The sequence below is a fragment of the Notamacropus eugenii genome, chromosome 3, assembly GCF_028372415.1.
Source record: "Notamacropus eugenii isolate mMacEug1 chromosome 3, mMacEug1.pri_v2, whole genome shotgun sequence".
NCBI classification, from domain to species: Eukaryota; Metazoa; Chordata; class Mammalia; order Diprotodontia; family Macropodidae; genus Notamacropus; species Notamacropus eugenii.
In genome coordinates, this window is record NC_092874.1 from 296,151,593 (window position 1) to 296,174,716 (window position 23,124).

Below are 23,124 nucleotides of genomic sequence, written 5' to 3' on the forward strand. Positions count from 1 at the left end.
GTGTATACACCTCCTGAGGGCAGGCAGGGCCTGGTAGGGAGCTGGGCCACCTGACCCTCAAGAGGATGGGGAGTGAAACAAATAGCTGAGCTGGTGATCTCCTCTCCATCAGAGAGGGCAGGGTGGGGCCAAACTGCTCCATGGTGGTAGGCTCCCACCTTGTATCTCTCCCAGAAGCCACAGTGGCCATAAGGGATGAAGTGTGGGAGACGGCGAGAAAGTAGGATGAAGTGCTTGCTGGGGGAGGGGAGGGGCTGAAGGGGGAAAGAGGGGAAAGGCCCTGGGGGGGAGAGGCTAATTGGCAGGCTTCCCATGGACCCGGAAGCGGTAAATGCAGGTGTACTCAGGGTGACCCCAGTTGCTTAAGATCCGAAGTTCGACCACCTGGTATGGGGCTGTGTCGTTGCCCTGTGGGAAGAGGAGACTGGGGTCAGGAAGGCTCGTGATCCCTTGGTGGACATCCTGACCCCAGAGCCCGTCCCCCCCAGGCCTTCTTCAGTGGCTGAATGTTATCCCTCAGGTTGCTATCAGAACCATGGGGTCCTGGCTCAAACTGCAGCTCCTAGCAAAGCCACAGCATCCCCATGGCTGGTGATCTAGCCTTCAAGAGCACCAGCCTCCCTGGGACACTGTGGGGCCAGCCCTCCATACCTGAAAGTGGAAGGTCTGAATGGACTCCCCAGCATTATCATAGGTAAAGTGCCCGAGGGCCACCCCTTCCGACTGTGAATCTTCATTTAGCCCCTACAGAGAAGGAAAAGCAAAGGGAAGGGATGGATGGATGGATGGATGGATGGATGGATGGATGGGAGGGGGTTAGAGGAAAGGTCATGCTGTTAGGACATGAATCCAGATCAATCCAGGGAGGCAAAGGAAGGGGAGGTTGTGGAGGAGGAGGTGGAAGAGGAGGAGGAAGGGGGTGTAGGGGGGGATACATTGGGGAGAGTAAAGGGGAGAAAGCAAAAGCCACCATGATGTTTCCTTCTTTGGTCCCCTCACCTTCCAGCATCTCTCACTAACTCAGTAGACAGATCCTTTTCCCTCCAAGCCCCTGGCCTCCTTCTCTGCCTCTTCCCCTAAGCTGCTGAATGGCTTGGGACACACAATTTAATTGTAGGTGCCTCAGTTTCTTCATCTATCAGTATTTAGGTCCTGAAGCATCCTGTTCCCCTACACGTTTCTTCTTCTCCTCTGGCTCCACTTTTTTCACCCACATCCTCCTTATGAGGACATTCCAACTCTGCCCTAAGGAGGTGACTGTAGGGAATGGTGCTCATCATCCCCACTCAGCTCCCCCATGGGACACCTGGCCATGGAGGCACCCATGTATAAAGGAGTTGTATAAAAGGACCCTGAGACAGCATTGAAATCTTGACTGCTGTCAGCTGTCCTCTTCTGGCTTCTCTCTAAGAAGAGGGGGAGCAGGGAAAGGGCTGGTTGTGGAGTCCAGAGACCAGCCTCAATATCCCAGCTGTAAAATGGGCACATCCTTCCATTCCTCACCTCACAATGCTGCTGTTAAGAAATGGCTGTCAGGCATACTGGAATGGAGAGCTGCAAGGCTCAGATACTCACCAAGATGACAAAATCCTTGGGGGCGCTAGGGATGTTGCTGATGGGAGACAGGGCTTTGGGTACATGCTCCAAGGTGACAGCAGTGAGGTGGATGCGGGCAGATAATCGAACCACAGCAAAGCCCTGGGGGCCCCGGAATGCCCAGCAGTTGCCAGGGTAAACATCTGGCTGTGGGCAGAAGACAAGTCAGGTGACAAGTCAGGTGGGCAGCCAATGGAATAGATTTCCATTGTGTAATCCTCCCACCTTGAGAGCCCAGCCCCCACAGAAGGTGGGAGATGGCAGAGAGCCAAGCTGGGGGCCCTTTGTTCTGTCATACCTGGAGGATGGCTCTTGGGGACTGGAAATAGTACCACAAGGGGATGCCAAACAGACTGAGAAGGGCCGTCTTGGTATCATAGGTCTCTGAGCAGCGGCTACTGATGATGCTGGCCCCTGAAAGAACAAGAGGGAGAGAAGTGAGGTGGGGGCAGCTGAGGGCTGGCAGGACACAGAGGTAGTCCTGAAGATGAGGGGTCACTGCCAGGGCATCAGCCCTTCAACTGCCCCGTCCCATAAGGGGCATCATGAGTTTTTAATTCCTGCTGTCCCTTAATGGGCAACCATCATGTCCCCAGCCCTCTGGCTTTCTACAGGCTACCTACCTGAGGACTCCAGGGCATAATCCACTAGCCCAATGCGGTCTTCACTGTATCTCTTCAGGGCCTCATTCACAATCTGGTGCACATCCTAAAAGACAGGCATGGATGGACTCATGGGCCTAGCTGCCTGCAGAACTGGCCCAGCCCTTTCACCAGAGGGCCACGTGTGCTACCTGCTCTGCCAGGGCTTCCCCTTCCTTCCCTGGAGGCTCCTCTCAGGGCAAACCCATGACCTCCGACAGGCAGACAGGGAATGGGGCAGGCCTCACCTCCTCTGTGACCCCAGTCACTCCTTCCTTGTGAAGGGTCAGCCTCAGGCTGGCAGCAGCTTCACTGGCAGATTTGACCTGCCCTTCTGCCACCTGAGTGAGGATTCTGTGCTCCAGGTCCCGAAGTTGGGCCTGTACCTCCTCCAGCTGAAGAAGCCCAGCCTTAGCGCCCTTGTCTCGAAGAAGGTACTGACTGATCCAGGCTGGGAACTGAGACTCCACCTAGAAACCACCAGAGACCATCCACAAAACAGTAGAGGTAAGGAAGAAAGAGGGCCGGGACAGGGGACCTGGGGAGGGGGTGTCTAGAAAGACTCTGAGAGCTCAGAGCCTATGCATGTCTTCCTGGTGCCAGGGAAGGGACGGTTGTGAACCAAGTGACTGGCATTTTTCCACTGCTTTCAGGTCTACCAAAAAAGATCTCATTGGACCCCAGTGGACACCTTAGAGGGTTGGGTCTCCCTGGGCAGATGCTCAGGCAGCCCACCTTGGAGAGAGGGGCACATGTGGTCTAAGTGGTGGACTGGAGGACTCACATCACTGCGCAGGGCTGCCATCTTCTGTGGCCAAAGGTCTACTTCCTCTGCCACTGCAGCCTGTCTCTGGCTCAGGGCTACCAGTTCCTGTCTCAGGCCAGCCAGCTGGGCCTCCAGTGGACCCATAGCCTTTAATATGTTTTCCTGGAGGGCTTCTTGGGCCAAACTAGACAGTGACAAAAGGAAAAGGGAAGGGCAGCCACTGGCTAGTGACACAGGATAGAGTCAAGCAGAACCACTATCAAAGGGAAAGAACAGAACCAGAGATCTGGGTGCAAGTCTTCCCTGACATTTACTCCCTGTGTGACCCTGGGCAAGTCATTTCCCTCCCAGGCCTCAGGACCCTCATCTGCTCTCTGAGGTCCTTACCAGCTGGGATTAATCCTATGGACATGCTAACCCAAGTATTCTGGCTCTACTGACACCCCCCCAGAGAATCTCAGTGGTGCTTTCACTGGTCTAGTTTTCTAGCCTTCCTTCCCTCCTCTTCTCTTTGCCAGTTAGTTTGGGGCCTTACCTCTGCCATTCAGATTTTAGCTGGAGCACCCAGCTTTCCAGCTCCTGTAAGGAAGATGATGGCACAATGAGACTGATGAAAACACCAAACCACACTCTGGGGACTCATTGTCTCCTCTGGGTGGACCCTCTGTCTGCTAAGGAGGATCTGAGTCTCTGCAAACTGTTGGGCTCCAGAAATCTTGACCTTGAGTTTGGGCTAGACCTTTCAAAGACTGGACTCCTCTCTTATCATCCCACCAAGAGGAGGCATCTGACAGAGACCCCAACTCAGCTGAGATTAGGCATGAACCACTTTCCCTAGAGTGGTGAGGTCACTTCTCAGTCCCTGAAAAGAGTTTCAAACTCAGCTGTTGAGTTACAGTCTTCTCATTGACAATCTTATCCCTCCCTAGTCTTCATGCATGGATGTGCTCAGTACAGGAAAGGGGTTCCAGAAAGGAGCTACAGGAGGAGGCTTAGGTTGCTTTAGATCAGTAAGCTCTCTGCTTATCCTTCGGACAAGGGGATCCAGAGTCCTCAGACAGGAGCTCTCAGGGACAATGAGTCAATCGAATATGCTCCCATACAAGTATGGAATCTGGCCAGAAACCTGTAAGCAAGTGTTAGGTCTACTGACAGCAGCACCAACATTTCCAGCTACAAGTGACCTCCCCCAAGACGTCTCTGCCCCCTCTCCACCCCTTCGCCCCACTCCCCCCGTGCCCCCCCCCCCCCCGCCCTCCATCCCCTGTGTCTCTGCCTCCAGAAGCGTCAGAGCTTCTGGATTACCTGGGATGCCTGAGAAATCTTCTTTAGAACATTATCCAAATCTTGCCGATGTTCTGCCCTGAGGGTGGTGAGTGCTTCCTGGAGACCACAAAAAAGGAGACAGGCGTTCAACAAGACCCAGAGAACTTGGCAGGTCCTGCCAAGCCCAGAGTGCTGCCTCACCTCAAGACCTCTATGCCTTCCACTAGCTGGGCTTGCCGACCTGGTCTTCTTAGCAGAGCGTTCTCCTCACCTGGATGTGGGCAGTGGTGTCCCTACGGAAGTCCTTCTTCAGGGTGGGTTCCCATTGGCTCATCAGGCCCTCCAGGAGAGTTGAAATATCCTCGTGGCTCAGGCTTTTTCCACCTCCATTCCCACTGGCCCCCTGCAGCTCCAGCAACTCCAGCCTGATGGCCTCCTTCTGCCAACGTGCAGAGTATTCAGAAGCCAGAGTTTCCAGCCGCCTTTCTAGGGCATGAACCTTGGACAGGACATGCTGTTCAGCCTTGGGAACAAGGAGGAAAACACACAAAGATGAAAAGTCTCTTAGGAGGAGGAACAAGGAGCACTGGGCATTTGTTAAGCACCACTGTGTGCCCGAGGTGGGGCTGAGTGCTGAGAACACAAGGACCAAGAAGGAAACCTTTCTTGTGTACGAAGAACTTCCATTTGAATGGAGGAGACAAGGACATTAAAAGCCACCAGGTCGTTTAACTGCTGTCGGCAGATTTCTTCATTTCACACTTACGCTATTTACAAAAACGTAAGCATTGTTGGTCTCCGCCTGAGAATGGAAGTTCCTGGTCAATGGGAATGGTTTCATTTTGTGTACCTGTGTCCCCTAGGCCGGGACCCGGCACTGAGGAAGTGCTTAATAAATACATGTGGGTTGACAGGCTGACTGGAAGAAAGAGCACCAGAATGAATTCTCAGCATGGGGGCAGCCATTTGGGTAGGGTCACCGAGTGTGAAAGGAGTACAGAAGACCAATGAGGCTAAGGCTGGAAAGACAGGGTGGGGCTGTTTTCCTCTGGGGGGCAAAGGGGAGGCCCTGCCATTGACTGAGGAGGGAAGTCACTTGGTCTGCTCTGTTCTTAAGGAAAGTTCCTTTGAGAGCAGAGTGCAGAACAGACTGGAGGCAGGGAGGCCACTCAGGACACTGCGGCAGTGAGCCAGGAGAGTGATGAGGGAGGGCCAGGGTCACCAGGGTCGAAATGGCAAAGAAGCTGAGAGAGCTCAGGGCAAAAAGCCAGGTCAGAGACCTCCCCAAGAGGTACAAAGGAGGCTAAGCATGCAGAAGGTCCCCTCCCCACCAACCACACAGCACAGGGGCAGAACCAAGAGAACAGAGGGAGGGTGGGCATTTTTGATGAGCCCAGCCCACCTCCTCTCTAACCATCTAGATAATGTGCCAGACCACATTCTCATGAGGAAAGCCAAGAAAACATCCCTGTGCGTCATTTCTCCAGCCCAGGGAAGCTTAAGAAATAAGAGAGCTGTGGACACTGAGGTGGGGGCTGGCCAGGAGCCCAACATAATGGCAGCCAGGACAGTGGGAAGCATTTCATTGCCCAAGGATGGTAAAAGGGCTAGAACTGAATCCCTGAGCAGGAGCAGATCCCAGGCTATCCTGGGAGCATGAAGGGGGCCAAATGACTCTTCTAGGCTACAGACGTAGGGCTGAGAGGAGCAGTTATGAGTGAGCGAGGCCCTAGCTGAGCACTGATCAAGAAAGGGGTTCTGCAAAGAGGTTCTGGACCTGAGCCCCAGAGCACAGCTGGGGGCTCAATGTTCACTTTTAGTCCTGCAGTGGGATACCTCGGGTAGGAGACCCAGACGCAAGAAGAGTCAATAAGTTCGGTCCCTCTGAACCTGCAGAACCTCAAAGTGTGCTAACAATGACTGAGTCCAATAACATTCTACAGAAACTCCAGCACCCGCAAGCCAGAAGACCTAAACCTGAGTCAGGAACTTGCACAACTCAGACAAGAATAGCAGTGAACAGATATCACCACTATGGAAGCACTGAAAGTTTGCGGACTGAACTAAGAAAGCCCAGAGGTGAGCTGAGCCCAATGCCAACATCAAGTTCATAGTCAAGAAATAGGCTGGAAGAATGAGTAAACAAAACTGAACCTGACCACAAAGGGCTACTATGGCTCAAGACAGAAAGACAGAAGAAGGCAATGACTTGAAGATATCTTTAAGCAAATCCTCCAAGAAAAAGGGTAGATTGGATAAGAGTTGAACAAGAATTCCTAGAAGAGTTAAAGAATGAGATAAAAATGAACAAAAAGTGATTTTAAGAGTGGAAGAGGAAAAATTTTTAAAAAGCGGTACAAGAAAGATATGAGAAAAGAATGAATAATTAGTAAAAGAGGCACAAAAATACTGAATTCCTTAAAAATTAGAACTGAGCAAATAGAAGCTAATAACTCTAGGAGACAACAACAAAAAATAAAATCAATTCAAGAGAAAATGTATAGGATCTCATACAAAACTCCAATGACCTAGAAATGGATTGAGGAGAGAGAATTGGAGAGTCATTTGTCTATCCAAAAGCCAGGAACAAAAAAGGAGCTCAACAAAGGAAAATGCCCAGATGTGTTAGAATCAGAGGGCAAAGTAGAACTTGAAACCACAAATCATTTCCTGAAAGAAACCCCTACATGAAAACTCCCAGCAACTGTTCTAAATCCAGAACTGCCAGGTCAAGGAGAAAATTCTGCAAATAGCCAGAGAGAAATAATCCAGTACTGTCAGGACACATGAGATTTAGAAGCTTCCACATTAAAGGAGTACAGGGCTTGGGATATCATATTCTGGAGTGGAAAAGATCTAGGATTAGAGCCCACAATAAGATTAAACTACCCAGCAAAACTGTGTATCGTCCTACAGGGGAATAAGGACCCTTCGTGAAATAGAGAACTTTCAAGCATTCCTGATGAAAAGACCAGAATAGAATAGAAAATTTGACATTCAAACACAGAACTCAGGAGAAGAATAATAAGGTGAACATGAGTGAGAAATCACAAGTCACTAAAAAAGGGCAAATTGTTTAGATCCCTTGTGTGGCAAGATGATACATGTAACCACTTCAGAATTTTATGATCACCACGGGTCCTAGAAGCAGTCTAAATAGATAGCGACCTGAATGACTGTATTATGTTGTGAGGATCTCAAAAGAATGGAAGGGTGGAGAAGAGAAATGCACTGGAAGGTTGTGGGGAAGGAGAGAAAGAATGGAGAAAGTTATCTCATAAATGGGGTGCACTAGAAAGAGTTTATACAATGGGAGGGACAGAAGAGGGGAACAGGCAACACGAACCTTATTCTCATCTGAACTGGTTGAAAGAGGGAAGAATACACATATACACACAATTAGATGGAGAGATTCATTTTACCCAAGGAGAAGTAGGAGGAAAAGCGTCTAAGAGAAAGGTGAGGGGGAGGGAAGAATGACGGGATAGATTAAGGGAGGCAAAGGTCAGAAACAAAAGATTACTGAAGAAGGGACAGAGTAAAAAACAAAAGGATGAGTGTAAAAGAATAGCATGGAAAAAAATATACATTTAATGAACACAACTGTGAATGGGAATGGGATGAACTCACTCATAAAATGGAAGAATACAGTTGAATGGATTAGAAACCAGAATCCAACAATATGTTATTTACAAGAAATATGCTTGAAACAGAAAGATACACAAATAGAGGAGTTGGAGAAAAAGAATGGATCTTGCAGAATGGATCCTAAAGAATGGATGGTTAACAATTTCATGGTGACAATGACATAACTAAATTTTGGGGATGCAGTCAATGCAGGACTTAGAGGGAAATGTATATTTTGAAATGCTTACATCAATCAAAGAGAGAAAGAAACAGATTAAAGAATTAGACATGCTACTAAAATATTTAGAAAACCAACAGATTAATCCCTTCCCAATTAAACACCAAAATTAAAATCTTGAATCGATAGAAAGATGAACGAAATTGAAAGAACAAAACCCCAATGAACTAATAAATAAAACTATAAGCTTTGAGAAAAACAATTAAATAGATAAATCCTTGGCTAATTTAATTTTTACAAAAGAAAACCAAATTATTACATCAGAAAATGAAAACAGTGAATTTACAATCTATGAAGAGAAAATAAAAGTAATTACTAGGAGCTTTGTTGCCCAACTACATGCCAATAATAAAAATGAAAATCTAAATGAAATGAATTTTACAAATGTAAATAGTCCTGTTTAACAGAGCCCTTAAATAACCCCATCTTAGAAAAAGGAACGAAACAAGCTATAAATGATCTCTCTAAGAAAAAACCCCAGGACTAAATCAAATTTTTCCAAATGATTAAAAAGTAATCAATTCCAACACTAAATAAACTATTTGAAAAACAGGTAAAGATAGAATCTTATCAAATTCTTTCTATGACAAAAATATAATCTTGATACCCAAACCAAGGAGAGTCACGTCTCCCCAAGAGAGGGAACTATAGATCAATTTCATTAATGAATATTGATGAAAAATATTAAATGCTAAGAAAGGAGATTACAGGAATATATCACAAAGATATATTGTGACACTGTGACCAAGCTGGATTGATACCAAGAAGTTGGGCCTGGGTCAATTATTAGGAAAACTATAAATGTAACTGATTATATCAATAACATAAACAACAAATTTATATGATTTCAACAGGTGCAGACAAAGCTTTTGACAAAATGCCTCATCCCTGTTGAAAAACACTAGAAAGCACAGGAATAAATGGAGTCTTCTTTAAAATAAGTATTATCTAACTAAAACCAAGAGCAAGCATGATATGTAATGGGGATAAGCCTTCCCAGTAAGATCACGGTAAAGGAAGAAAGTCCATTGCCAACCATTGCTATTCAGTGTTGTACCAGTTACAGCAACTGCTAGATATAGCAATAAGGCAGAAAAGAAACTGAAGGGAAAAAACTGCAATGAGGAACCAAAACTATCTCTTTTGGTAGATGATACAATGGTTTACCAAGAGAACCCTAGAGAGTCATCTAAAAAACCAGTTTAAAACAAAACCAGTTCAAACAATTACTTAAAGAAAGTTGGAAGCCCATCAAAACCATCAGCATTTCTATATATTAATCAAGAAAATCCAGCAGGAAGAGATAGAAAGAGAAATTCCATTGAAAATAACTGTATACAATTGTATACTGTATACAACCTGAGAGTTTGCCTGCCAAGACACACACAGGAACTATATGAACACAATTACAAAACATTCTTCATACGTAGAGATCTCAACAGTTGGAGATGTACTCACTCCTCGTGGGTAGGTCAAGCCAGTAGCATAAAAATGATAAAACTACCTAAATTAACTTATTCAGTGCCATACCTATTGAACCACTAAGAAAGTTCTTTGGTAGCAAAGAACTCATTGACAGAGGAGTGGCTTATGGATACAAGGAAATTTGACTATGCTGTACGAAGCCACAACTCTGCTTAATTAGAAGACTTACATGAACTGGGGAAAAGTGGAATAAATGAATGAGGAGAACAAGAAAACAAGCACCACAGACAACCATGGAAATGGAAAGAACAGACATGACCCATGAGGATCTTCTTCCCTTCCCGTCCTGGCTAGGGTGGGAAATACTGGCAGGGAACCTGCATCTAATGCTGGGCTCGCCTGCTGTGTTCTGCTGAACTTTTCTTCCCCTTTTTGGTTTATTCTTTTGCTTAAGGGCTGGCTCTGTGGGAGGGCAAAATGGGAAGGATACACTGAGCAAGGTGGGTCACATGAAAGCAAAAGCTAGAGACAAGTCTTCAAAGTCAGTGGGATGTGTGCGTGTGTGTGTGTGTGTGTGTGTGTGTGTGTGTGTGTGTGTGTGTGTGTAAAGATGTACCTAATTCAAAATGATTTTCACTAGTAGATCACACAAGCTTTGCAGGGTTTTTCCAAATTCCCTGCTTCTCTTTCTGAGAAGACACACTGGGAAAGGTAGGTTAAGTAAAAACCAATGATATCAAGAAAACTTTTGGAAACACACAACACGATGAGGAGACATGAAAACGGTTTTCAGACTTTGTGGACATGGACGGGGTTAGAGTTGCTTTGCTTGTCCTGGCAAGGTAGAAGTTGTGGCACATTTCAGAGGCAAGAACAGCTTCCTAACAAGGTGAGTCACTGAGAGGGGAAGGAGCTGCCTCAAGAATTTGGAGGCCTCCACTCTCAGGACTGAGCTGAAGAGGGAGGCTGAGGGCCCTTCCTGATGTTTGCCGTTTCACGGGGCCACTGTTTGTATCCTTTAGTCACCACCCTCTTCTTCTCTTGCGCCAGTGGCCTATTTTCAGATCCAGCGTTGCCTTTGGTTTCTTTGCTTGCCAAGAGCCGCTGGTCTCTGAGGGAGGCAGCCTCTAGGATTGCTGGCCTTCTCACTGGAATGTGATGTTTTGGGGCAGCAGTCAAACATCCTTAGGAAACGATGCTATGAGTCAGTGTTCCTTTTGCCGTGCCTGAGTGGTTGACACATCTGAAGAGGAAGGACTGGAGCTGTTGGAGCTGTACGGTATGTTTTTTCCCCTTTTGTCCCCCTTTCTTCTAACTTGCTCGATTTTGACCTTTGTGGGGCCCAGTCACTGATCTGGTCCTTGATGCTGAAATGATTCGTGTAACCAGCATTTCTCATTCCGTGAAGATGGTCCTTTGGTTTCGTTGTGACATCTTTTGGTGCTGATCATGTATCCTGTGCCTGCGGACTTTCTTACTGACAAATAATAGTTGTGTCTTCTTCCCTTGCACGTTGTTTTGTGGACTTAGTACAATGACAGCCAACAAACACTGATACACTCCCACTAAGTGTAACAGGCTATGCCGAGTGTTGGGGTCACAAGGACAAAATGATCTTCTCAGCTTCCTCCTGGACTTCCTTTGCCCTCTGTTGCCTTATGCTCATTTGGAATAGCAACTATGGGGTTTTTAAGTTGCCTTTAAAAATGTGATGAAATCTAATCCTTGAGGCTGATTTGCCTCCTCCAAATTCTTCTGCCTGTGAGTGATCATTCCACTGATTGTTTTCCCCCCCACATCTGAAAAAAAACTCCTTGCAGCTGACATGAGAAGTCAGACAAATCAAATTCTGACACTGGCTGTGTCCAAAATCGTGGACCTCATTGTGAATCTGACATCCAGCACCTCATCTGTTGCTGTTTCTAGAGCCATGTCCTTTATCCCACCACTCCATGTCACCCCTCAGATTGCACAGGAATAATGTCAACCACTTAGACTGTGGTTGGACTGTGTGAGGACTGAGGGAGACCAAGTACTCTTTGTCCTTCTCTGAGGTCCCCTGACCTCTGTCCACAAACAGAAGGTGGCTGCAGAAGGCAAAGGTTGTTTGGTCTTTTTATCTGCTTCCCAAGTCATCATGACTCCCCAAATCCAATCACCTGGTGGCCAAGCTTCTGGTGGGCAGACACCAGGATCTGCACACAGCCTTCAAGTCTTCCCAGCTTGATCAACTCTGATAGTCTGGGCTCTGCTACCAATTTCTGGAGACCCCCCCAGAATCACTTCACTGTGTGACAAGGTGTTAGGGAAGGCCTTTTGGGGGAGGCAACTATGATTTCAGTTGAAGGCAGCAGGGGAACGCGGGAGGCTGAGTCTTGAGAGGTTGGCATTGAACTGCCCCAGGTCCCAAAGCTAGCAAGTGGCAAAGCTCAAACTTGAGCCCAGGTTTTCTGACCCTGGCTCCCCAGGGATCTGCATATCCAAGGTGAGAGAGTCTCCTAATGCTGCTTGTGAGTGGCCCTGGTGCAAAGATTGATGAATTTGGAGATGGAAATCCATGGATAAATCGAGGTTACTAAATGAAGGCTTCATTATAGCCTGGATTTATATTCTCATCTCTTGACCCACAGCACAGACCATTAAGAAGAGACTGTCACCACTGAGATGAATGACCTATCTTCTGCATGACACACACTTGGCACCCAAACAGCAAAGACAAAGAAATGGAAACTACTGGCTTGCCCCCGAACTGGGCAAGAGCTGAATAAATTATGGTGTAAGGATTGAATACAACCGTGCTCTAAGAAACAATGAAATAGGTGGTATTGAGAGAAACCTGAGAAGACTTTGTATGAACTGGTGCAGAGCAGAGTGAGAAGAACCACAAAGAAGCAACTTTGAAAGACTTTAGAACTCTGATCGATGCAGTGACCAAGTACTTTTCTGGAAAATGACCCAACTTCTGACAGAGAGATGGCCTGAGGAGGCAGAAGGAGACATAGATCTTTTAGACATGGCCAAAAAGGGACTGGTTTGCTTAACTCTGCACATTTGTTACAAGTGGTTTGCTTTTCATTTTTCTGAATGGGTGGGAGAGGGAGAAGGGAAATAAAACAGACTTTTGTTCATTACAAAATGGAAACAAAAGCAGCTTCCTCTGGCTAATCCTGCTTCCCCCTCCTCTGATGCCTCATAGTGCTGCAGAGCTGTTTCAAAGACAGCGCTAGGAGAGGACACCACCTGGAAGATCCTGCCAGGCCAGAACTGTCTTCAAAGATGGTATGGTAATAGTCTGTATGGCTGCCATAGAAGAAACAGCATAGCCAACTCCCTCTACTGCTTCACTCCCATCTGTCCTGGTAGATCTCCATTGTACCTAGTTGTTTCCTCATGACTCGGGGACTCCTTCAGGGCAGGGACTGTGGGCTTGTTTGTTTGGGTTTGAATTCTTTCTTTGAATTCCCATCCCTTAGCACAGTGCCTGACACACAGTAGGCCACACTTAAGAAATGGTAGTGGACTGAGTGATTCTGGGGTTGATTGGAACAGACTTGGTTGTGAGCAGACTGTCTGCCTGTCCTGCACAAAGTGTTCCTGGCACTCACCCAGGCACTCACCTGGAAATATGGGGTGGATTCTCCTGCTTCCCACACCTCCTCTCTCCTGTTGCTGCCCTTTGCTGCCCACCAGGACAGCATAGCAGGGTGGAATGTCTGTAGTCCATAGGGGTAAAAATACCAAGCACCTAGCACATGGGAGGAAAGGCTAATGAAGGCAGAGGCTGAGGCACCAGAAGGGAAACATGTCCAGGATGAGGACCTACACCTGGACTGTGTCTGGCAGTGTCACATCCACATGGGCTCAGACCCTGGCCCAAGGAAGGTGCATGCATTATGGGCCCCATGATCTGGAAGGCAAGACCCTTCAGGAAAGGCATCTCTCATGATCCTTTCAGGAGTCATTACACACTTTTGGATTATGAGAAAAATGAGGGACAAGAAGCAGCTGGGGAGAGGACATGGAGAAGTCCTGCCTCCTGGTCCCAAGCCTGGTCCACATACAGCCCTGTCTCTTCTGGAGGATCAGAGTGCTTTCAGGAGATGCCAGCTGAATAGAGGTCCTGGTAACTGACAGCTTGTGGTGTCACCATTCCCAAGCTGGGCTTCATCTCATAGTAGGGGGTAAGTGATGTCATGGTTCCTGAACAGAGTACAGCTCTTTTGGGACCATCCAGGGAGGACCACCCTGTCCATTCTCCCCAGTGAGAAGGGGCAAAGGCCTCCAGAGCTGGCATTGGCTGTGTCCTGCCCAGCTAACCCATTCATTGTGGACTCAGCTCTTCTACCAGTTCCCCCACCCTCAAGTGCCTTGACAGTGACCACTGAGGGGGCAGATCAAACACCCATGTAAAGCCAGCACTGTCATAGTAGGCATGCAGCATGAGTCTGGGAGGCCTGCATACAGAAGATGCACAAGAAAGGCTTGTGGGATTGGATCAAGAGGAGGAGACACAGGCCGTCTATCCCATTTCAGGCACAAGAACTTTCCCATACAAGGCCTGGGTCCCTTTTCCCCTAAAGGCTAAAGGCTCCCCTTCAAAGCTCTGTCTTCCAGACTTGCGTTCAGCAGCTCTGCCCCCAAGCCCTTGTCTGTCTGGGCTGGCAGGGTGCCCTGGGGACTCAGCAAGGCTCACCGTAAGCCAGCGAAGCCAGAAGCAACAGCATCAAGAGAAGCAGAAACAACTTCTTCAGAGTTGAAAAGCTCCTGGATTTCATGGGGATGAAGGAGGAGACATTAGTGCCTGGTCTTCCCCACCAGATTCCTGTGCGACCCTCCCTGAGCTGCTGAGGAAACCAACAAAGGGTGTGCCCCCACCCTGGGACAGCTACGGTGGGGAGCTCTGGGCTTTTATGGACAGCCCTCGAGGTCAAGTGGAAGGAGAAAATTTGACCTTGGTCAAATGTGTGAATGTTGTTATGAAAGGTGACAGGGCTGGTGGAAGGCATCTCCCTCCCAGGGCTCTCAGGAATGTGCTTATATGCTAGTGAATTGGGCAGGCTTCTTTTGGCTAAATCATTTCAGTGCTTGTCAAATTGGGACTTGGAAGGAGTAAGCCCTGACAAGGTTGGCTAGTCTCCCTGGGCCTAGCCTGTGGCCCCAAGAATCCAGAGCTAGATAGGGAACCTGCAGCCTGGAGATCACATGTGGCACTTGAGGTCCTCAAGGGTGGCCCTTTGACTGAATCTAGACTTCCAAGAACAAATCTCCTTAAGAAAAGGATTTGTTCTGTAAAACTTGGCCTCAGTCCAAAGGTTGCACCCCAGGACCTAGAAGGCTACATGTGGCCTGGAGAGCGCAGGTTCCCTACCCCTGCTCTACAGGCTCCTGGACACAGCCCTGGAGGCTGCCTGGAAACCTGGACATGACCCCCCACAGAGAAACTGTAAGGATGGCCTGGCTACGCGAAGGACTGGGAAGAGACTACAACCCCTGGGAGCTCAGGACTTTCCAACTGGCCAAGGTGAAGCCACCAGAGTCAGTGGAGATGAGAGGCAGGAACTACTGAGGGGACAGCTCCTCCAAGATACTCAGGAATAGAGCAGCACCTGTGCTCATGGGGATTGGCATGTGCTGGGGAAGGGTTAACAAGCAGTTCTGAAGGAGGTGAAGGCACACACAACTTGTCCCATCTTCTTCTTCAGTCTAGATACCCAGAGGAGCCCTGACTGGTAGCTGACACTCAGGAGCAGGTTCAAGCTGGTTCCAGCTGATTCCAGCACACCCCTGACCCTGACCTGACCTTCTGTCATAAGATTCATGGCACAAAAGTCTCAAAAGCTGAACTGAGCTCAAGCGTGGTGAAGCTTTTTCAAGCATGGGTTCTTTGGTTCTGGCAGAGCCCAGGGAAGCCTCACTGACCTGGTTAAGACAAAGACGTCCAGCAGGGAGGCAGCTGTGGTCAGGCGGTAGCAGTTAGTGCCCAGCCACCAGTAGAACAGGCCAAAGAGCCAACCTGTAAAAGTCCCAGCAGAGGGGTTCAAAGGCTTCGCCCTCCTATCCCAGAGTTAGCTTGCTCCCAGCCTGCTCACTCTGCAGCTGCTCCTTGAATCTCCCAAGGCTCTCTAGCTGTGCCTGGGGATCCTGCCATAAAAGCCTGTCTCCACACACTGTCCTAGGGTTAGCACCCAGGCCTGGTGTGCCCCAGCGTAGGAATGAGGAAGCTCTTATGGGCCCACAGCAGGGACTGCCCTGGGCAGTGTGCCCACACACTCCCAGAACCCACCTGGAAAAGTGATGGCCACCCACAAGAAAGCGCCAACTTGGGAGGCAGCATTCCTTAATGAGGATGCTGAGCCAGGCTGGTCCATAAGTGTGTGCCCTGCAGGAAAGTGAAGACATGAGGAGCCACCCAGAAGGAGACACAAGTGGGCCTCAGGCATCCCCATTACCATGCTGAGGCTTGGGCCCTCCCAACCTCCAAACCCCCACCTGGAGCCAGACTGCAGAGTTCTCTCTCCTTTTATCTGAAATCTATGTTCTCCCCATCCCCCCTGGATGGGGCACCCTTCAAAGTACACGGGGCAGCGTCCAGGGGATGGAGTTCCAGTAGGCAGGAAGTGCTGCCTACCTGCAGAGTCATCCTCCGAGGAGTATCCTGAGGAAGATCCACAGATATCATAGGTGACTTTGAACTCATTCAGTCCATTGATCTTGCTGTTCTCAGCACCTCCCAGGCCTCTCCTCCTCCTCACCAAGTCCCCACCTGCACAGAGCATGGAGGTGCCTGATAAGCAGGGAGCTTCAGGCTTCCAGCAACAGCAGCTGCCAGAGGTGGAACACCTGGCAGAACTTTTCAGAAGTCAGACTTCCCACCCCTTTGGGGGTCTGAGCCCAGAAGCCCCCCCCCATGTGGTTTAGGGCAGCAAGGGAGTTCTGCACAAGGGCAAAATCCGGCCCCCTTCCTATTTCTGTATGAGGTAAGAACACTTTTTATGTTTTTAAGTGTAATGGAACTTTACTGAAACATGTAAAGATGATTTTTAGCTCATTGGCTGCACAAAACCAGGTGGCCTTCTGCCTTAGGAGGCATGGTTATTGTCACCCAGATCTGGAAAAGTGCCATCTATGGGACTGAGGGGCTTCAGGAGAATGGAAGGATCTCCCACCTGGGAGGATCCAGGGAGATGAGCCAACCTGGAGGAGTAAGGTAACTCCCAACAGACACTAGCCTCCTTAGGAATCTTTAGAAGACAGGGAGGAGCTTCCTTCCTTCTCCCCAGCCCAAGCCCTCGGGTTTGTCAAGCTCTGGCCAGAGCTCACCACGTTCACTCCAGTAGACATCGCTGTCCAGCTGATCTTGTAGGATGGAGCTTTTGTCCACCGAGGCGACCCGGGGGCCCCTGACGTAGGACTCGCTGACCACTGATTCACTGTAGTAGGTAGTGTGAGGATTGGAAGCAGGGCCCAGGTGAGGGGCTGGTGAGAGGCGTTTCACACTGCCAGATTTCCTCTTCAGAGTCCTGGGGGGCGCCAAGCATGAAGAGCAAAGGAAAGAGGGTGAAGGAGATGAAGCAGGAGAAAAACAGGGGGAGAAAGGCCTGGAGGAGGAAGAGACTTTCAAGGAGCTTCTAGGATGAAAAGAAATGATCCCCAAAGCCCTCTTCTGTTCTTATTCCTTCAACAGATGAATCCTTTATAACATTGGAACAAATCCCCAGCTCCCATGGGCCAGGCAGGGCCTCTTTCCAAATGGAACCACCATGATGAGGTACAAGAGGAGCTAAAGCCACCTGAACCTGTCTCCTCCCCCACAGGTCCATCACCCCCATGGCTTCCTATGCTCTTGCTAGGCCCTGCAGCTCACCCCAGAAACCGTGGGTACTGGGCCACATGATGGTTGTTCCCTGCCCAGCTTTAAGCCTCAGTTTCTGGCCCTCTCAATGCTCAAAGTCACCCCTCCCTAGTTCCTGTTCTCAGAGAGTGAAGGCAGCAGCAGCCCAGGTTGGGGTAGAAGGGGAAGAGACGGTGCTGGGGACAGGAAATTCTCGCATTTGTGGGGAAAGAAAGCACTAGAGTGATGTTTCCACCAAAGATGGGGGCAGGAAAGAAAGGTGCACATGGAAGCTGGCCAGGCCCTTGGCTGCCCTGAGTGGTTGTGATCTGGAAGATGACCTAGGGTCGCTGTGGAGTGGCTTACCTTAAGGGACTGTCCTTGAAGGCAGTGTGCTGACCAGCCACCAGGGAACTTCCTCCACTGCTGCTGCTGCTGCTGCCTCCATCATCATCAACATGGTAACGATGGCTCAGGCGCTGACTGCGTCGAGACATCATCAAAATCTCACTCTAGAAGTGCTAGAAATTCCTGGAAGAAGCAAAAAGTAATGAGAAGCTGTGCTTACTGACTGACTAGGTGTGATTTTCTGGGACCCCCTGAGAAGAGCCTGATGGGGGAGACGTTGAAGGGGAGGGATGGATTCCTCCAAAAGGAAAGCTGGCTGCACTGGGACAGAGAGGCGCTTTCCTAAAGAGTTTCTGAAGTGTCTCCCAGACGCTGAGGGTGGCTGCTCACCAGGGCCAAGCCTGCCAGCTTTGTGCCTGAGCTGGCCGTGACATCTTCTTGCAGGTGGCTTCCCTGGTGAAGCGCTGCCCCCACTCTCTCTCCAGCCTCCATTTGGAATGTCTCCCTTGGTGTCTTTACTGAATCTGGGGTTTTGACACTTGCCTTGGGATTGTTCTCAGGTCGCTTCGCACACACACAATTTCCTTCTCGCCATAGTTGTTAACTCTGAGGGAAAGGCCTGCTTTCCCTTCCATGTCTTTGTTTCCCCTCATCCCCAACAGCACCCAGTTCTGTGATCATTCTGGAGGGTGGATGGGGTCCAAGCTAACCATCAGATACTAACCCCACCCCTTAGGTCATGTGTTTCTTTAGTAAGAGCCCTCAATGGACAACTGGATTATTGAACTCATTTTACAAATGAGTAAACAGACAAGTGGTAAATTCTCCAGGGGTCCCCATACCTCTTTGGAGGAAGAGCCTCCAAAGCAGGCCCTGGGCCTTCCTGTCCCCCAGCTCCCTCAGCTCCAACCTCACTGCCTCCTCAGGGATTTCTGAATTGTCAAGGATTGCACAAGCAAAGTTTCAGTGACAGAGGGCTGATACAAAAGGGAGGCTGTCCCAGCCTTAGGAGACATGGATGTCATGAACATGAATTAGACCACCCCTAACTCAGATTACAGACGAGACCAGGTTGTAGGGGATCTCAGCTTGGTTTCCTAGTCTATCCATGCTATAAAACCATCTCTAATATACCCAACCTTGATTTTGGAGGGCCTGTGACCTTTGCCAGAAGCTGTATTCTGGGGGTTACTGCTTTCATTTCCAAGATGCTTGCTTGGGTCGTGGGACAGAGACCCCAGTGGATGTCTCTGCCAGTTGGGAGAACAAGAAGGCCTGGTTTGGCTAGCAGGGAGAGTTCCTACTAGACTTGTCCTAAAAAGCAAGAAACCACATGTCTCCCTGGCTAAGGAAGCCCATTTGGTCGACCCGTGAGCTTCTCTGAAGATGGGGTGCCCACTTGGCAAGGACAGGAAGAGGGAAATCGGCAGCAGCCAAGGCAGACAGCTGGCCTGATGTCCCTTGCTAGCTTCCACCCCCACATGGTAATCAAGTCTGCCCCACTGGAGTCTTTGAATGCCCACCCACTCGGGCATCAGCATCAGCTCTCACCCTCCCTCCCCCATGCTTGGGTGGAGTCTTTGCCCGAGGCCTCAAACAAAGCAGTACAGCTAGTAGTCAGGCTGTTGTGGATACAAACCTAACCACATCCCAGGGGAGGCCTGAAAAGGCTGTATGGGCACCCCCTAAATTGCCAAGGAAAGCCCCCGGTCTGCCAGGTAGCCTTATCTTCAGCATTCCAGTATCATAAAGACAGAGAATCTAAGCTCTTGACTATTCTGAATTCTACAGTCAAAGGGAAAAGCCAACCCTACCCTCTGTCATCATAATCTAATCCCTGCTCTGCCCTCCCCCCCTCAAAAAACCCCCATGTTTTGAACAGCACAAGGCATGGTTGCAGGCCCAGTAAAGGCAGAACTCTCTCTCTGCTACTACTTCCTATGCTGACCTACAACCATAGAATATTAGTATTGAAAGGGCCCTTGGAGATTTCAGAGGCAGTCACAGTACTGGCCCCCAATAAGGTGGCGCTCATCAAGAAGAGTCCTTTGTTTTCATGTGAGAGGATAAAAGCCCAGTTTAGAAAGATACTGCCTCATCTGCCATCACATGGTCACCAGCAGGGCCAGGGTGGTGTTAGAACCTGGAGCACCTGCCCCCTACATCCCTCTGCTTTATCCTGACTCACCCCACTCCATCCTGTTATGTGCAAATGAGAGCTGATTTTACCCAGAATCTCACTAGTCTCCCACAGTCTCCTGGGGACTGTCAGGCCAAGATGCTACCATCCCCCTGCCTTGAACCTTCACATGCCTCCCCAGCCAAGTGACTTTCATCTGAAGGCCACCTACTGTCTTGCTCTGGCAGTCACTGACCCACAGGGATGGACTCCTGTTGGCTCAGGCTGGTGAGCACACAGGATCTGCCCAGACTGTGAACAGAATTTGCAGGGCCAGAGATGGACAGACTCTTCCAGGCTGCCCAGAAAGGGCCTGGGGGATTGGTAAGGTTTCAAACCACAAACATTGACACTTTTCAATAGCTCCAGCGTGGAGCATCCTGGCCTTCTCTCATCTGCCCAGCGATGACCCACAACACCCTCCACAGTCCTTTTCAGGAGCCGCTAACCCAAAGAAAAGGGATCACTTGCACGTGCCGGGAGTCTGAGTTTGGTTCAGCTCTGCAAAGTTCAGGGGAAGTGGAGGGAAGTGGCCAGTGGCCTGAGAGGATTTCCTTCAGGGAGGAACTAGGAAGGGGGCCATGATGCTCTGGCAGGGTCACCCAGTGAGCCAGGGGCAGCAGGGCCTTCATCCTGGGAGGATCATCCCCGGGCTGGGGATGCCCCACGTTAGAGGGTAAGCTGGAGGGCAGCTGGCCTCTGGCACTGGGAGGATGAGCCTGGCCAAGACCAGGCAAAGAGTGGGTGATGAGTCCCAGTCTGGCCAGCCAAGGGGGGCATCTGGGGCCAGGGGACAGGGTGCATCAGGTCTGGGCACGGGACTGTTGCCAGCTCTCCCACCCTCTCCAAATACACACAAGTCACACAGACACGTGTACGCACACACTCACTGGGAAAATCAACACAACTTTGGCCCAGAGGGAGGTGGAAAGGCATGCCAGGCCTTGGCACTGGGAAGTGAGTCCGGGCCTGGGCAACTCCATTTTGGGGTTGTTTGTGGGGAGAGGAAGCAAGGGGGCAAGCAGGCCTGGCACCGAGGGACCCAACTCAGTTACCGACATCCCTGGATGCTGGGGATTTGGGGGAGAGGTTAGGGGATGAACCAGAGGCAGCTGCACCAGGGGCAACTCTGGCGGGAGAGCTGTGCCCAGGTTTGGGGGGCAGACAAGGGGAGGGGCCGCCTCTGTGCCCAGGTTTGGGGGGGCGGCCGTGTCCTGGCACAGAGGAGGGCACCGTGCCCGAGCCCTGGCCCCTCCCCCGCCCCCTCCTCTCCCGGCCCTGACCCGCCCGGGTACATGCAGAGAAGGTACCTGCAGAAACGGCTCCGACCCTCCCCCGCCCGCCAGCCGCGATCGCGTCCGCGTCGGCCGCTACCGTGGACACGCGGGAGGAACATTGGGGGAACGCGGGGCGAACGTGGGGCGGGCGGACAATGGGGCGCGGGGGCAAAGCGGTGGCGAGCTGGGGCGGGGGCGCGCGCGGGGAGTGGGTCCACGTAAACCTCGTGTGTGAATTCCACAAGTACCTTAATATCTGTTTTATTTCTCAACATCCTTTATTTGGGTGCCGATTACACTACCTTCTTATCCTCCCGCTCCAGCTCTTAAAAAAATGGAAATAACTTGAGAATGGTTGGAATCATTCGATTTCCCATAATTAGGTCTAACTCGCTTCAATATTTTAGATTCAAGTGTAAATTTCTGCGTGTGTGTGTGTGTGTGTGTGTGCGTGCGTGCGAGTGCATTGCAAGCAAGCTATGTTGCAGGTAAGAGAAAGTACAAGGAAGGGATTGGCATAAATGAGCTGATACAATCTTCTCCTTTACTTCTATTTTCTCTTTTGAGGAGAATGATCTTTGGGATAGGAAGGATCGGACACCACAATGGATAATGGGGAATGGAAGCCCCAGATCAGTGTGGAGGTGGTAAGTCCATTCAGCTCTGTATAATCTGAGAAGTTCTTGCTACATTGTAGGGACTGAGATACAGAAAGAGCAGTGAAGTGGCCTCTGTCCTCAGAGAGCGTCTCTTCTGTTCCGTGTACATGAATGAGTCAGTATGAGGACGGCGAGAACCCTGACAACTGGGGCAGGGAAGGCATCGGACAAGAGGAGGCTGCTGAGATAGGAGCATGAGGATCCTGAGCAGTCTTAGCTATGGGCTCGCCACCAGGTGGTGACTTTTGGCCATGGCAATTCCTAAAACAAAAAGACAAAATTTGTGGGCATCCCTCTTGTAGGACTCCAGTGATAACAGACAGTGTCAGAAAAGGAAGCAGAAGGTGGCTATGAAATTGCAGCTTTGAACCTCATTTTCTTTTCTATTTAAAAAAATACTTCTTTTCAGCATTCACTTTTATAAGGTTTTGAGTTCCAGAATCATTTTCTCCTTTCGTCTCCCCTTCCCTTTCCCCAAGACAGAAAACGCTCTGATATAGGCTATATGTGGACAATCATATTACGCGCGTTTCCACATTAGTCATGTTGTGAAAGAAGAATCAGAAGAAAAGGGAAAAACGAGAAAGAAAAACAGAGAAAAATAGTGCTCTTAAATCTGCAGTCAGACTTCACAGTTCTTTGTCTGGAGGTCGATGTCATTTCTTCCAACGAGTCTTTTGGAATTGTCTTAGAGCCTTGTACTTCTCAGAAGAACGAAGTCTATCAAAGTTACTTATCACACAAAGTGGCTGTTACTGTGTACAATGTTCTCGTAGTTCTGCTCACTTCACTCAGCATGAGTTCATGTGAGCCTTTCCAGGTTTTTCTGAAATCAGCCTACTCATGACTCTCATAGCACAGTAGTATTCCACTCCATTCATACACCCCAGCTTGTTCAGCCATTTCCCAATCGATGAGCATCCCTTCAATTTCCAATACTTTGCTCTCACAAAAAGCTGCTATAAACATTTTTGTGCATGTGGGTCCTTTCCCTTCTTTATGATCTCTTTGGAATACAGACCTAGTAGTGGTATTGCTGGGTCAAAGGGTACATATAACACAGTTGTATAGTCCTTTGGGTATAGTTTGAACTTCAGTTGAACTGCACTTCCTTAAATGTGAGATCCTTCTCCATTGATTCCTATTCAGCATTCCATTGGAGGATAGCATGTGTATCAATATTGACATTTTTGCTATAAATGAAGCCACAGAAATCAGGAAATGGAAGGATGGCTCACAGGCTCTTTGAGAAATCAAGAAAAGGATTGATA

General features: G+C 49.4%; 1 protein-coding gene across 1 annotated transcript; it reads right to left on the reverse strand.

Annotated features, from left to right (window-relative positions):
- Positions 1-294: 294 nt before the first annotated feature.
- Positions 295-17,887, reverse strand: LOC140532057 (SUN domain-containing protein 2-like). Its single transcript, XM_072650604.1, has 17 exons — positions 17,757-17,887; positions 16,880-17,079; positions 16,188-16,322; positions 15,843-15,938; positions 15,479-15,572; positions 13,917-14,013; positions 13,177-13,272; positions 4,541-4,792; positions 4,309-4,386; positions 3,539-3,582; positions 3,022-3,187; positions 2,486-2,707; positions 2,220-2,304; positions 1,895-2,010; positions 1,576-1,743; positions 652-744; positions 295-408 (listed from the first exon to the last, which is right to left on the reverse strand). Exons 1-17 carry the CDS (start codon positions 17,885-17,887, stop codon positions 295-297), a joined length of 2,187 nt encoding a protein of 728 aa, XP_072506705.1.
- Between the last annotated feature and the right edge of the window lie 5,237 nt (positions 17,888-23,124).

Excerpts from the sequence above, each read along its gene's own strand:
- LOC140532057 (XM_072650604.1), bottom strand. The coding sequence starts at position 17,887 with ATGTCTCGACGCAGTCAGCGCCTGAGCCATCGTTACCATGTTGATGAT. Across the intron at positions 3,188-3,538 it reads CTAAAATCTGAATGGCAGAG|TTTGGCCCAAGAAGCCCTCC; the intron begins GTAAGGCCCCAA and ends GTCACTGTCTAG. Across the intron at positions 2,305-2,485 it reads TGACTGGGGTCACAGAGGAG|GATGTGCACCAGATTGTGAA; the intron begins GTGAGGCCTGCC and ends CCTGTCTTTTAG.